The 15,871-nt window shown below is 39.7% G+C and overlaps 1 protein-coding gene across 1 annotated transcript; it reads left to right on the top strand.

The window, feature by feature from the left end:
- The first annotated feature begins 308 nt into the window (after window positions 1–308).
- Window positions 309–15,403, top strand: tulp3 (TUB like protein 3). Its single transcript, XM_037695836.1, has 12 exons — window positions 309–364; window positions 4,374–4,415; window positions 5,328–5,379; window positions 9,875–10,037; window positions 10,479–10,700; window positions 13,002–13,135; window positions 13,236–13,427; window positions 13,530–13,642; window positions 14,044–14,161; window positions 14,256–14,354; window positions 15,017–15,188; window positions 15,270–15,403. Exons 1-12 carry the CDS (start codon window positions 309–311, stop codon window positions 15,401–15,403), a joined length of 1,497 nt encoding a protein of 498 aa, XP_037551764.1.
- The last annotated feature ends 468 nt before the right edge of the window (window positions 15,404–15,871 follow it).

Raw genomic sequence — 15,871 nt, 5'->3', positions numbered from 1 at the left:
CCCTAGCTTTCTTTTTTCCGACCAGTATTTTTAATACACTAGCTGACACTTTCATACCTATCCCTCGCTGGATTCTTGTGCGTAGTGTGAAGTGTGAAGTCATGGTAACAGCACAAGCCTCACAACCTCAGTCTACCTCGGCGCTGTGTTGCTGTTACTCCCATGGGTGGGACATAGTAAAGCTAATCTTCCCCAGTTAACATTTACAAGAGATCTAGGAGCCTGTAGGTCTTTGAGTGGAACGCAAACCACGAAGGTGAAGAGTTGGATTGTGCTGTCTGAGGATTAGCATTGCTGCCTTTGCATCCATGGACACTGTAAAGAGTGACGGATCTCAGCTCATCTACAGCCGCTGGTCATACAGGTACCTGCACAAACAGGCACACAGTCTTTAGTTCAAATCTGTTTTATTTTTATTCTTTCTTGTGCCTTTTTTTATGTATGCAAATGTTAAAATACCTGGCATTGCAAACTTGGTTATCTGTGTTCTTTTTCTTTTTAATACTGTAGAAAAAAATCATAATTATTCTAACTTATTCTTCCAACAACTTCCTAGTCTTTCAACAAGCTGGTCAAACTGACTTGCAGTCAAATTGTGCCTGTTGCTCATGTTTCTACCACCATGTCGTTACTTATTCAGAGCATCAGGCTGTGACTGTGTGTGTTGTAACCAGAGTTGGCAATTGTGTCCAGCCGACTCTGTGTGTGTGTGTGTGTGTTTTGGCTGCTTGACTGGAACGTCCATGTAACTAACAGAGTGCTGAGAAAATCCATCCGACTGATTTCTGAAAGATGACCCAGGCTGTTACATGTCTTCGCTGATCATTTTCTTCCTCTGCACCCATACATGTGTAGCTTCTACTTTTGGCATCCATGCAATTGATAACTACCGGTAGTCACAGTTCATTTTAGTTATACAATCTATTAGTTCTGACCCAACATGAGCCAGAAATGCTGCTGCTTCTCTTTATCTGAGAGGACGCGTTCAAGTAACCTTTATCTTAACCCATTTTAAATACTGTAGGATGTATGTGAAAATCATGATATACCAAAATATAAGAAAAAGCATTGTTGTTTGGCCACATAGCATTGGGTACCATTCAGATCTGTGAAGGTGTCATTTATGTTTTAATGAGACAGATTTAATGCAGTTCATGCTGCTGCCTAGAATACATTAGTCCCTCGTTTTTTGTGGGTTTTAGGCCCCCCCCCCACTCGCAGTAAGAGAAAATTTGCGCAATAGTGATGTTATATTTATTTTAGTATGTATGTATATTTTAAGGCTTTAGAAACACTTCCCACACTCTTGCAATGTTCTAAACTCTTAAACCTACAAATTTGAACAACATATGCACAGTACTGTATATGTAGCTACTAAATTTTACTTACTAGCTCTCCAGAACAGCAACAGCTCTTGGTTCCGGCCCAACTTGGTTCGTTTCTGCAGATGTACCCTGCAGCAACAAAGCCCACAAACAATGTTCTAAACTTTTAAACCCACTAATTTTTAGGGATGGGGCCGATCCAGTATCGGTATTGGCCTCCGATACCAGCATAATTTATGTATCGGATTTTTCCGATCCAACCTGCAGAGATTTCCGATCCATGATGCATGTCTGTGTCTGATGAAACGTCTCCTCATGTGATTCCCTGCCAGCTGCTCTGCACATTAGCTTCAAACTATGGAATGGATTTCCTGAACGGAGGCGTGTCTCATGAACCCAGAGTAATAAGACCCGCCTCACATTCAGGAAATCCATTTCATAGTTTGTATCCAGCTACAACGTGCAGTAGCACTGTGGCTAACAGCTAACCAACTTTTCATTGAAACATGTCCGCTGTGTGGAAGTATTTTACACTAGAAACACCACAAAGCAAGACGGCAACGTGCAATGTCTGCAGAGCCATAGCACCACAATAAACCGCGGTAAAGTCAGTTTTACATTGGTCATTCAAGCTCCGTAGCTTCAGCGGTCTACTACTCTCGCTCAATCCGAAGCAGGCAGCCCGACCCCGTCCAGCCGCACCCAATCCACCCTGCTCAGTCTGCCCGTCTCGGAGGAGGGGCAGACTGAACACGACTGACCGAAATCAGACTTTCTGCTTTGGACTGAACAAGAACAACACACCGCTGAAGCCCCGGAGCTCGAATGTTTACAGAGAAGTTGCTAAACTTCATTGCAATTAATGACCAACCACTATCAGTTGTAGAAAACGAAGGATTTTGTAGCTTGATACTTGCAGTCAAGATATAGTTTACCCTCCAGGAGATATTCAGTACAACAGTAGACAATCATAAAAAGTAAAAAAAAAAAACATGAATTGAAAATTGCATAGCTACATTATAAAGTGATGTAAAATACTAAAAACAGGAACATGTCTGTGTCGGTTTATGCCATGAACTTAGCATATGTTTAAAGCCATTTAATTTTTTTATTTAATTCATTCATTTTAAAATAAACAAAACCATCAAAAAGACAAAAACATTAAATGACGAGTGCAGAAAGAAGAAAAAAATTCTTATATCTTCCCCTTATTTAAAAAATAAATAAAATAACTTTCAACAAATGGTCACTTAAATGAATCACCTTAATATCTATTTTAAAGCTAGGAATAAAAAAAAAAACATGTTTTGTGTTAGCAGAATTTAATTCCAACTTTGAAACTTATACATCATTAATAAAACTTACCTCAAGTTGCCTTTTTGGACATGTATGCATATATATACACATACATACAGATAAATCTGTACAAATTGTACTTGTCTATAGAGAGGAGATTATTACAGCCTCATATAAAATCAATAATGATGATGATATCGGTATCGGCCGATATCCAGATTTGGGGATCGGGATCGACTTGGAAGTAAAAAAAAAAAGTGGATCGGTGCATCCCTACTAATTTTAACAACATACGTATATGTAGCTAATAAACTTACTTACCAGTGCGTCCCCACTCGGAGGTCTTCGTGGGCCAGTTGAAAGAGATGGAAAAAGTCTCGGTGAGCTCCGGATGAAACACCAGAACTTCGGCGGCACGGTTCAAACTTTTTACAGTGCAGTCGAACCGCGAAGTAGCGAGGGACTACCGGTATGTCTTTTTTTTTAAGGGAGCATCTTCATTCAGAGAAAAAAGTGCTACAACACGACTGGGTGCTAACCTGACCAGCTTTCAGTCACCTGTCTGCAAATATAAATATGAATTGTTGTTTCTTTTTGTGATCCAGTGTCTGGAATATTTTTTTACTTACATTTTTAGTAGGGTCTTTACTTGAAACAATTTCAGGACCCAGTCTCATGTCTTTTACTTATGGAGTATTGGACTATATCTGTTGCGTTTTGCTCCTTCAGAATGTTTCGGTACCGTGGTTTTGTCAAAAAGGTGACGAGATGTTTGCTTTCTCAGAGCAGCACCAGTGTGTTTATGACTGGTGATGCTTTGACAACAAATATACAGAAAACCTTTTCACTGAGCATCCCAGCAGCACAGTGAGATTCAAGTTATCGTACTTGTCTGAAGACAACCTGCACTGTAAATATAACATCAGAGGCCTGAAAGAATGTCATTTGAGGGAAGCTGTCTGACTCGTATGGACACAAAGATTTAAGCGTTTCGTCTAATCGGCTCTCATTTTAGTCTGAGCTCATCACGAAGCTGGAGGTTGACTAGCCTTTGGCAGGAATTAGGTTGCTCTCGTTCTGGTAAAAAATTCCATTTTGAAGTGGCAAAGTGAAAAGCTTTTAATTAAAACGTGCATGTGACAAATCAGATGGCCGTTTGATTATGGCTTTTCTTGCGCTACGCAATCAGTTTTGATTAACTTTTGCTTTTGTCACGACGGTCACAAGTCAAGACCGTTTCTGTTTGTTTGTTTTGTCTCACAAGGACCTCCGAGCAGCGACTGTCCCGAGTAAACGTTTAGATTTAGTCAACGCTGTTCTAACACATACACATCTTCGCAGACTGTCCTTTCAGGCTGTGAATTTTTGCAGCAAAGCGTTAGGGGCCTCCAATTACTGCAAAGCATCACAAAGTGGCTCGTGATTTTTAATCAATGATGGCGGAGGTGTGCTGTTGACGGAGCCACGATCTCCATGGTTACCTTGGTCTAACACACGAGAAAGGGACAAGTGACGTGTCCTCTCTTCACCTAAGCCGTGACAAACTAATGAAACATTGATCTGCGGTGAGGCTGTCCGTAACAAACATTTTGTCGTAAAAGACCTCCTGTTGTAATTCTCGTCATGTTCTGTGCAGCATGTTGTGATCCATTAAAGCAAATAAAATACCATTCACACAGTTTTCACTTTTTGCCGATTTAATTTTGACATTTTGTTTTCCATGTATCTTGTTCGTCTTGCTCTGCCCTGAAGACAATCCAGCTCGGCCAGCTTCTCCCCAAACTCAACATCAAGGTAAACGACAATACGCACCTCGGATCTGAACCCAAATGTTCATATTACACAACTTTTAAATGATGGGACAAAGTTAAAACTGCTTCACGAACACTTGCAGGTGGAAAGAACTACGCTGCACTCCTGCTTTCCTTTCTGTCACCACCTCCTATTGAGGTGCCATAAAGACCTCTCAGGGGACCCGCTTGCTTGTGAATAGTGTTGGGCACTTAGTGAAGGATTTATTAGTCATTATCTGACTCTCTGGTGCAAGATGACACATTTTTTGACAAAGGGTAGCATAATTATGAGTCATGAGTCCATAGCTGTACTACAAACATAGCAAGCCTTATCAAAGCATTTACTTGTGTGTTTTAGTTGATTTTTTTAAAGTCTTTAATGTTATGGATCATTTGCAATCTGCACCATTAAAGTGACTTAAGAAAAGTCAGATATCTGATGAACTTACATCTTAAGGAGAAGGGCAGTAAACGTGGTATTTCTACGTTTACACAACAGGACAAGCTAAAAGAGAAATGAGAGTCAGCGATCTGTACGTCAGAGTTGTGACTCATTGTGTGTGTTGGACAGTGAGATGGGAGCAGAGCTACTGTAGGTCCCCGAATCAGACACGACAGCAGTGACATGGCCTGTAGTGCTCTCTCATCGCTGTAGCTTAGCAACATGGGATCAGTCCCTTTAGATAAGTGACGACGGGAAGCTCTCAGCAAGTTTGGAAAACAGGTTTATTATATATATATATTTTTATTTCAAATGCACATTTCTAATGACTCGGTAAGATAATTTTAGATAATTATAGTTTTGTTGTGTTGCTTATAATATTTTATTGACGTAATAGTGCAAGTGTTGCCCTCTGCTGGTTAAATAGTGGAATTACAATGAATGTGAATTTTGTTTTGTTTTCGTGTGCAGCTGCATTGAAGGCGATGATGTCAACTTTATGCAACAGAAACTGGAAAAACAGGTGAGAAACAGTTTTATGTATGCCATAATAAAGAGAATATGTTTTTTCTTGTTGTTTTCTTAACTTTTTTTTTTGTCTCTTTATGCATTTGGTCTATTTCATACTGCATGTCTGAACTTGAAGCATCGATATAATTAAGCTTTCTAAGATCTACCTTTTAGGAAGGTATGTTGTTTGGCAAATCTCATCATTGGAAATACTGGTGCATCTCAAAAAATTAGAATATTGCGAAAAATTATCATTTTTTTTTGTTAATCATATTACATAGATTCATTACACGTAGAGTGAAATATTTCAAGCCTTTATTTCTTGTCTGGCTATGTAATATTCTAATATTCTAAATGTTTGAGACACTGAATTTTGATTTTTCATTACTTGGAACTAGGCCTGTCGCGATAAACAATAAAACAATTAATCGCACGATGAATGAAAATTATCGACCTCATTTTCATTTATCGGCTTTATCGTTTCTTCGTGTTTCTTTTTCTACTGGAGACAAGGCCCAACTCCAGTGCTCTTCACTAACCCCTCCCTTTTCCTTTTCTCTTTAAAATCTGTTTTAACCGTCCACAATCACGTTTTTGGATCATTAAAAGCAGCTAAACTGAGAAGCTAAGCTAACAGGCCGACCTCATGAATAAACCTCCGTCTTGTTGAGCTCCAAAATTCACGGTTGAACTCCAAGCCTTTGTGTAAAAAGTTTTTTTTTCTTTGCAAAAAAGAAGCTGAGAACTTGTTATTGATTTTTTTCATTAAAAGCTTTGTGTGAAAAATGTTATGCTAAAGAGCTCAAACCACACCGAGCGTATGCCATGTCAGCCCATGTCACGTCAAGGACCCTCCCTCCCATTTTTCTTAAAGAAACACGCTGCTCAACTTGGTTCAATCTTATACTGCCATCAGGTGGTCAAAAAAAGGTACTACACTCCAAACAAATCAACATTTCTTCTACGAATTGACAATTAATTATTGTTAAATTTCAAACAATATTATCGTTTATCACAATAATTTCGGAGACAATTAATCGTCCAGCGAAATTTGTTATCACGACAGGACTATTTGGAAGATATAATCATCGACATTCTATTAAATAAAGCCTTGAAAGTATTTCACTCTGTGTGTAATGATTCTCTGTAATGCATGAGTTTCAAATTCTGAAATAATGACTAAAAGTTTGCAGTTTTCCAATGCACCTGTGTCCATCTCACCTTTTTCCTCCTGAGTCATTGTAAAGCTATTCATCTCGAACTTTGCCAGCGCTTCAGTGCAGAGCTTTGATTTAATCTGTCCTCTAATGTCTCCTGCTTTGCACAAGAAGAGAGCAGGGGGTAGAGTTTAAAGAGAAAGCCTGTCCCGTAGTCCCAGTTGACACAGAAATGCCTCACAAGTCTGTTCTTATCAAACTCATTTGCTCAAACACATCTTGATGCAGACTTCAATTATTTATCTGGACAAGTTAGATGTACTGACTCGGCTGCGCTTTCTCAGATTTTCAAGTTTCCAATGCCCTTTCTAACAAAGGTGCGAGGAGCTCGGGGTCCTTTTTTTTTTTTAGAGCCCTCCTCCCTTTCTCTCTCCTGTTCGAGTGGTAATGAGCGCTCATTCAGTTAGCAGCAGAGACGACACACACTCAAAACACACTCGCTTTAGTGCTTGGTCTTTAGCCTTTGTTTTTCTGTCAGAGGAGCACATAATGCAGAAGAGGCCGTTAGTTTTTACATGTTCACACTGAGTTTCAGAGGGAGTTCTGTCTTTCTGTTCTTAATTTGACCCCATGAAAATGGACTTTAGGATGTTTTTATTCTAAAGGAGCAAAAAAAAAAGTTTTTATGACCACAATGGAATGGGTTTGTACACTTTCATTTTCTTTTTCTATTATTAAACGATAAAGATGTGAAGCCTTTTGTTACTAATTCTTCCAACTGTTTTATCTTTTGTAGGTTCTGCATACCCTTATTTCTTTTTATCCAGTGCATATGACCCTGAAGAGTCTTTTGCAAGAACTTGTGTATGCAATGAAAAGAATCAAATCCAATATTCGCTTTGCATCCCTAGCTTTGTTTTTTTTAAGTTTTGGCTTAAACAGGAAGGGTTGTGAACGCCTTAATAAAGTCACATCCTGATCCTTAAATGCCAAGTTCTCTGTCCTAACAAAAGAAGAGAGCTTTACAATGGACTTGATAAAAATAGCCTGCTCCAGGATAAAAAAAACTACTTGGATTTTCATCAGAGCTGATAACATGCACAGTTTTACCTTCAACAAACAGTTTTCACATCCGTTTGTACAGTAATAATGTACCGGTAGTTACTGTTTTCCTAATTGTTGTCTAAGCGAATAACAAATGTTTGGAAAATCCAGTTTTTCACTCAATCACATGAGGAGCAGCAGATGTTGCTGCCGTCAGACAAAGCTTCAAAGAGCTGTGAAAACAGATGTCCTAGAGTTCCCCACCGTTAGCAGGAAAGGCTGATGAGTTCTGAAAGCCTTTCTGGGTTTTCTGGCATATTTGAGACGAAGCTTACCGCTCTCTTCCAGTTCACTAAACAGCATCAGTAACACTACTTGTTGTTGCGCATTTGGCACGCTAATGAATGTGTTTGCATAATCCATCTGCTGCTCTCACCACTTCACTGGGATTTTTGGAGCACAGTGCATTAAACCATGCAGGGCTGAGCTATGTTTTAGCTTATATACCAGGTGCAGTGCAGGTCCTTGTATGTGTGTGTTTTTAATTGTGCAGGCAGTTTGTAATATTTACTGAGCAGCGCAGGGTACAGCTCATCATGCATACTAATGGAACTAGATAAACTGCAGTGTGAATGCTTATTGCTGAAGAACTTGCTGAGAAACAGCTGAAATTAGCTTAAAAAACATGCTGAAATGTAGCTGAAAAAGAAGAACAAGCCTAAATTTGCAGAAGAAAACAGAAGAACACATATTTGCTTAATTATGTTTAAATAAGCAAAAAAAATTAGGAAATTAGATTTAAAAAAGCTGAAATTAACAACAACAAAAAAAAAAGCTGAAAAGGCAAAAAGAAGCTTAAATTACCAGAAGAAAGTGGAAAAAGCTGAAATGAGGTTAAAAAAAAGGTGGAATTAGTTGAAAAGGCTGAAATAGCATAAAACAGCTAAATAGTAGCTGAAATAGCATGCAAAGATGAAAATAGCCAAATTAAGCTGAAAGGAGCACAAGATGAAATTAGCATAAAGAAGTTAATTAGGCTAATTAGTAGAAGAAATTACCACAAAAAAACTTTAATTTTTCTGAAAATAAATGAAATTAGGTTAATAAATATATGCTGAAAAGGCAGAAAGAAGCTTAAATTACCATAAGAAAGTGGAAAAAGCTGAAATGAGCTAAAAAAAAAAAAGTGGAATTAGCTGAAAAAGCTGAAATTAGCATAAAACAGCTAAATAGTAGCTGAAATTAGCTGAAAATAGCAGAATTAAGCTGAAAGGGGCGAAACAAGCTATAATTAGCATAAATAAGTTAATTAGGCTAATTAGTATAATGAGTTACCACAAAAAAATTTAATTTATATGAACTTTGATGAAATTAGAGGAAAAAAATGCTGAAAAGGTAGAACAAGCTTAAATTAACAGAAGAAAACATAAAGAACACGTGTTTGTCCAATTAGGCCGAAAGAAACAGACACTAGCACAAAACATTGCAATTATCTGAAAAAAAGCTAAAATTAGCAGAAGAAAAAAAACAGCTTGAAAGTAGCTAAAAAAAGCAGATAGAAGCTTAAATTACCAGAAGTAATTGGAGAGAGCATATTTTTTGCTGAATTAAGCAGAAAAAGTTGAAATGAGTGCAAAAAATATGTAATTAGCTGAAAAAGCTTAAATCAGCATAAAACAGCTAAATAACAGCAGAAATAACAGAAAAAGCTAAACTTGCAGAAATAAGCTGAAAGGAGCATAACAAGCTGAAATTAGCAGAAAGAAGTTAGAAGAAGCACAAAATGTTATAGTTAGCCAAAAGAATCTAAAGGATCACAAAACAGCTGCAAGTAGCTGAAAAAAGTTTAAATTTGCACAAGGAAGCTGAAAGAAGCTGAAGCAGAACAAAATGTGAAAGGAGCAGTAAAAGGTTGTGAACACATCTAAAGATTCGAAGGATGTAAAATGAGCTCAATTCATTTTTTATGAGGAAAAACAATGGCAGAAAAGGCTAAATATTTCAAAAAGTTAAAGTTGCACCAATACCAAAAGGCATAGCAGGGTTGTTCTGAAAGAGCTGAACGTTTTGATGTATGATTGAAAGCTGCGGGACCAGAAACGCGCTGAAAAACGTACGGAAGTAAAATGGATCACAATAGCGTGAATGCTTCCTAAACATTCACACAATTACTCACAGCTTTGTCTTCCACCTTTTTTTTTGTGTGTGTTTAATCTTTGAACCTAAAACATTTTTGAAGTGGCAGGCTGTGGAGCGCATGTATATTGTTGCACACAGAATGAGGAGCTCTGACCCGTGTGTTCACAGAGGGCACTGCTGGAACAGAAACAGCGAAGGAAGCGCCAGGAACCCCTGATGGTCCAACCCAACACAGAGGCCCGGCCTCGCCGCCCCAGAGTACGGTGCGGTGAGGAGCAGGCCCCGTTGGTTGACTCGCAACTCAGTGGCACCAATGATGTCATCGTAGACGGTAAGGAAAGGTTATATTTTGGTTTTATGCACTTCTTGTACCTTTATGTAAAGGGGAACTATTTTATGTCTCTGCCTAGTCTCACTTACAGAGGAAAGAAATGTTCTGAACTTGTACAATCATTGCATAATGCTCTGCTTTTAGATTGGATTGTTAAAATATAAATAATTATATTTAGGGGCTAAAGCTTCAAGTCCTTTCTTGACTTTCCTCAAATAAATATTGCTTCTTTTCATCCATTTGTTTGCTTGTTTCTTTCTCAGGATCTGGCTATAACATTTTACAACTATGTGAAAATGTCAGAGAAGCTTAGGTCTGCAGCTCTTTGCTAATTTAGATTGAGAAAAATAAAATGAATGAAAAAGTAACTGATAAAGCTCAACACTATCAACTCATATTGTAAAAACAATAAATCTAAGAACTTCCTTTTCTCTTCTGTAGGTATTGATGGTCCAGCAGCGTTTCTGGGCTCAGAAGCCCCCGATCTGGGGATGAAAATCCAAATTCTGTCAGTAAGCCAGTCCCAGACTCAATCCCCCCCAGCGTATTGTCAGCCCCAGTCTCAGCCTCGGTCCCCTGCTGCTGAAGAGACGGAGAGAGACGGAGACACTGAGACGCTGCTAGAGCCCAAGATTGATATTCATGAGATGCTGCAGAAACAAGGTGAGCCACGTCCTTTCACCAGCACCCTGGCTTTTATGTTAAAGTTACCACATGAAAATGTCCCCACTGAGGGACAAAGATGTTTTTTTTTTCCCCCATCTTTTCTTTTCTTTTACTCAGTGTTATGTTAATAAAGATACTGTATATTTTCTTTCAATCCCGGCCAATTAAAACCACAACTTGGAGTCGATTGATTACCCGTATAATTTAACAGTTTTTCTGTCGAGTGGAGTGGTTTTCACCTCAGTATTTATTACATTTTCAGTCTTTTCAAAATACATTTATCTGGTTTAGCCAAAACCAGCGAGCTAGCATAAAACCATGAAACTTAACAATCTTAAGTAAACAGCGAGTGGAGCGAGACTCGTTTATTTAGCGCCGCTGTTAGCAACCACGAAGCTAATCTAATCAGAACCGCGCTATACCTACTCTCACTGGGTATGTTTACATGGACATAAGTAACCGGATCAAATGGCCGGTCGGAATAAAAGTGTGTCATGTAAACGCTCCGTTCGGGTTATTTTTTGTGTATTCGGCGCGATCCGTTATAATTTCTGATCAGAACGAAACGGGTGGTTTACGCCGATCCGAAACCCGATCGGTGCGCATGTAAACGCTTGATCTGTTCATTTTTATCTGATGGTGAAAAACTGACCTGACTGCGCATGTGCGACTTTGCCATTTCCGCCTGGCTAACGCTAATAATATTAGCATGTCAGGGAAGTAAAACTGGTCGGTGAGCGACACAACATTTCTACTAGAAACTTTGAAAGAGCTCAAAATGATTTATATTACCTGTAGCTCAGTCAGGGAGTGCAATAACGTCTCCAACATCATTAAAACCTGTCGCGGGTCCATTTTGGGTGCTCAGGTTTGTTTACGTTCACCCGGAAGTAGAACTTCTTCTTCGGTGGTTTTTTTAAGGAGAGTTTACCACTCTGCGCATGTCAGTACTGCTGTTCAGAACAAAGCCCGCTGCATGTAAACGCTCATCATGAACAGATTGTGCCCATGTAAACAACACATTTGAATTATTCAAACAGAACACATTTCAATCTGGTCAGAGAATTCTGCGCATGTAAACATAGCTACAGAAGAGTTTACAAGTGGAGCACTGGTCACGAAAACAGTTTTCTTTAGGGATGCACGATATTATCGGCGTTGTATCGGTATCGGGCGATATTAGCGTTAAAGTTCGATATCGGCCATTTCCATCAAAATAACTCACCGATATATAAAAGGCGATGATTCTGTATGACAACCCAGTGACAAGAACGCCTGCAGCGCCAGCTCAACGTGATGGCGTTCACGGCGGAGAGGAAGACATCAAAATGTTGGTGGTGTGGACGTTTTTTTTCGTTGAGGATATTGGATTCCGAAGATTTTTGGACTAAGTTGAGCCTCGCTACATCGTCCCCAGTCAGAGATGCAGCATTTTGCCGACGTAGTCTTTCCGAGTTAAAAGCCGCCATTTCCGACGTCGTTGAGAAGCTAATAGCCGATAGCACTTGGGTGAGTTTTACCACAGACATTTGGACGTCGTGCTAGCCTGTTAGCATGATTAGTCTTACGGCACAATGAATAGACAAAAACTTTGAACTTAAAAAAACTGTCCTTCATGCACAAGAGTGCAGAGGATCCCACACTGCAGCTAGGAGCCTGGAACAAGCCTCAACAAGTGAGACAGCATCGCAGGCGGCTAATGCTAATAAATAACAGTCAACACTTTTCATTTAATATAAGTTAAAGCGCTATGCATATCATATGGCTGCTACTGAATATATGTCACCAGCTCTTACAGCTGGTGCACAATTTTTGTAGCAAATAAGCCTAAATAAGAGGAATATGTTCTGACTAAGGAAAGTATATTAAAAATATTGTATCGGTTATCGGCCAAAAATCCAATATTGTGCATCCCTAGTTTTTGACAAGATTTTGGACAAGAACTAATTTCTCAAAGCTCCAACTCTTTCTCTCGGTTTCTTTTCTTTTTCTTTTGCATTTAAGAGCTGAATTCAATGTGTAAGAATTCATACCCCCTGGAATGATTCAAAGCATTCGCCTGCAGTTATTTCCTAAATGTTGCATCATTTCTTGTGAACGTTTGTCACACGAGCCAAAAGGATTATTAAATGTACCCGAGGGACTGTTTCTCCTGGATTCTCTTGTATTTGAGACTCTGGATTATTATTTTTTTTTACTTCTTCTGTCCTGAGTGAATAAGCTTCCCAGCAGGACGAGTTGTAAAAAAGCCTTGCAGGTTTCATCAACACGTTTTCACCACTTTGCCTCTTCCACCAGGCCTGTGTGGAAGTATGAACTTTGACGAAGCCAGCGAGCACGAGGACAACGTGGAGGAAGAGCGGACGCTTTCCCTGTCCTCTCAAACCGACACAAACAGGCCCGCCTCATCTGCTAGTGGCAAAAACGTTCCTGTGAGTTGTTCAGAAGCCACCAATGCTGCATAGATGAGTTCCCCCTTTAAAATAATGTCTAAATAAAGCAACGGTAATAAAAACTGTTAATTCTACCCAGGAGGTAGCGATCCCTGGATCTCCCACAGCAGACAGTCTACTCTCGGATGTGGCCAATCTAGAGGAGTTTGTGTTGCGTCCTGCCCCCCGCGGTGTCGCTGTGAAATGCAGAATCAGCCGGGACAAGAAGGGCATGGACCGTGGCCTCTACCCAACATACTTCATGCACTTGGAGCGAGACGATAACAAAAAGGCGAGCTTTAAATGCACAAGCTGGAACCGCAGAAAGATGAGACACTTCATTTAAAATGTCCGCGTATTTTAAGCAGTTGTGTTTTAATCTCGCGCTTTCCAGGTGTTTTTGCTGGCAGGCCGAAAGAGGAAGAAGAGCAAAACGTCCAACTACCTTATTTCAGTCGACGCCACTGACCTGTCGCGAGGGGGGGAGAGCTTCATCGGCAAACTGAGGTAACATCACGCACCTTCTTAGATTTTCTCGCCTGCGTTTCAGACGCCATTTGCTAATCCATGAAAACCATGCACCGTATTTTCCGGCATATAAGTCGCATCTTTTTGCGTTAATATGCAAGTCCTGTTACTTACCGGTATACACCGAAGCAACTAATATATGTCGTCCCCCCCATATTTAATATTTATAACCCAATTTTGACTGACATTTGAAATGTTCATTCATATACATGAACCAGTTAACATTACCAGTTGCAGCCACTAGAGGGCCCTCTAGGCTTTTAAATGTTTTTTCCACTTTCTGAGACATATTTGGACTTATGCGACTTATACGCCGGAGCGACTTGTACGGCGGAAGATATGGTAAATAGCCTCTCAAATGTGTGTGTGTTTTAAATCAGGTCCAATCTTATGGGAACGAAGTTTACAGTCTACAACAATGGCGGCAATCCCAGCAAAAACACGGGGACTCCGATGGAGGACTGCTCCATGCGGCAGGAGCTGGCTGCCATCTGTTACGTGAGTGGATGATGGAAGCTGGAAGTGGTTTTACTTTATCTTTTGTTTGTTTGTTTTTCTTGGTGAAATGTTAAATTTTTGTGCATTTTTAAAGGAAACCAACGTGCTGGGATTTAAAGGACCACGGAAGATGACTGTTGTCATCCCCGGCATGAACATGAACTATGAGAGGATTCCTGTAAGGCCTCAGAACGTGAGTCTGTTACTAGCAAAGCTATTCTCCTTAACTGTTATTTTAATCTTTTTTTTTTTTTTGTATTTGCCACTAAAATACCGTAATTTCTGGACTATTGAGCACACTTGAATATAAGCCACGCCCACTAAATAAAAAAATAAAATTGTACACATATAAGCCGCACTTTTGTATACGCCAAGTGTCCACATTGTAACATGAGATATTTACACTGAATGATTTGTTAACTTTTTAATTAAATACGAACAGTGCATGTAACACGACTGCTGATAAAATATACAGTAGCCTACTGGGAAAAGTCATTGAATACTATCTTCATCTTCCTCCTGTGCACTTAAACCAGTAAAGTCGTCTTCGTCAGTGTCAGAATTGAACAGCCTAAGGAAAACGTCATCACACACGTCCTCAGTCTCTCTTTCGTCGTTGCTCTCGACGTCACTTTCGTATCGAGGCAAATTTGCGAGCCACTTGTTTCGTGTGGCTGCAAATACTTTGTTGTGCCCAAACGAGGGTGGAAACTCGCAGGGAGTGGGGAAGCTTGGTTTTTCCTCTCCCCAGGGGCACAACGGGGAGGGGAGAAGAATCTCTTGTTTGTTGTTCGAGTCCCTCTAAATAAGAGCTTCAGCTTCAAGGGGTGAAATCTGAACATGTTTGTGAGGCAGGAGCAGGAGAGTCTCGTGAGCCGGTGGCAGAATAACACGCTGGAAAACCTGATCGAGCTGCACAACAAGTCCCCCGTGTGGAACGACGACACCCAGTCGTACGTGCTAAACTTTCACGGCCGTGTCACGCAGGCGTCGGTGAAGAACTTTCAGATAGTTCACGACAATGACCGTAAGTACAAGAGTTTTTGTCTTGTCCACCATTCAGCATATATTTTATTCTAAAGTTACTGCTTTTTCCTCCAAACTCTAGCTGACTACATTGTCATGCAGTTTGGACGAATCGCTGAAGACATCTTCACGCTGGACTACAATTACCCCATGTGTGCTCTTCAAGCCTTTGCCATCGGCCTGTCGAGCTTTGATAGCAAGTTGGCCTGTGAGTAGACGACAGCGCACCGAGCGCGAACCTCACCTTTTTCTTTTCTAATGGAAATTTCCATACGTTTCCCATCAGTTTACCCAATATGTACATTTGTAAGTGTACATGAGTGTACAGGTTCAAAAGGAAATGTAAAACTCACAATTCCTCAATGATGGTGATAAGATCCAATGAGATAACGAGTGCACAAACAATTGTTGTTTTAACATATGTGAAGTTATTCTTGTACAAACCGGATTCCAAAAAAGTTGGGACACTAAACAAATTGTGAATAAAAACTGAATGCAATGATGTGGAGATGGCAAATTTCAATATTTTATTCGTAATATAACATAGATGACAGATCAAAAGTTTAATCTGAGTAAATGTAACGTTTTAAAGGAAAAATATGTTGATTCAAAATTTCACAGTGTCAACAAATCCCAAAAAAGTTGGAACAAGTAGCAATAAGTGGCTGGAAAAAGGAAATTGAG

Source organism: Nematolebias whitei, chromosome 22, assembly GCF_014905685.2.
Source record: "Nematolebias whitei isolate Nwh7 chromosome 22, NemWhi1, whole genome shotgun sequence".
In the NCBI taxonomy this organism is placed as follows: domain Eukaryota; kingdom Metazoa; phylum Chordata; class Actinopteri; order Cyprinodontiformes; family Rivulidae; genus Nematolebias; species Nematolebias whitei.
This window is presented reverse-complemented; position numbering and strand designations above follow the sequence as displayed.

Coding starts and splice junctions, on each gene's coding strand:
- tulp3 (XM_037695836.1), top strand. CDS start 309: ATGGACACTGTAAAGAGTGACGGATCTCAGCTCATCTACAGCCGCTGG. Junction 365..4,373: donor TACAGCCGCTGGTCATACAG/GTACCTGCACAA, acceptor TCTGCCCTGAAG/ACAATCCAGCTCGGCCAGCT. Junction 13,136..13,235: donor CTAGTGGCAAAAACGTTCCT/GTGAGTTGTTCA, acceptor AATTCTACCCAG/GAGGTAGCGATCCCTGGATC.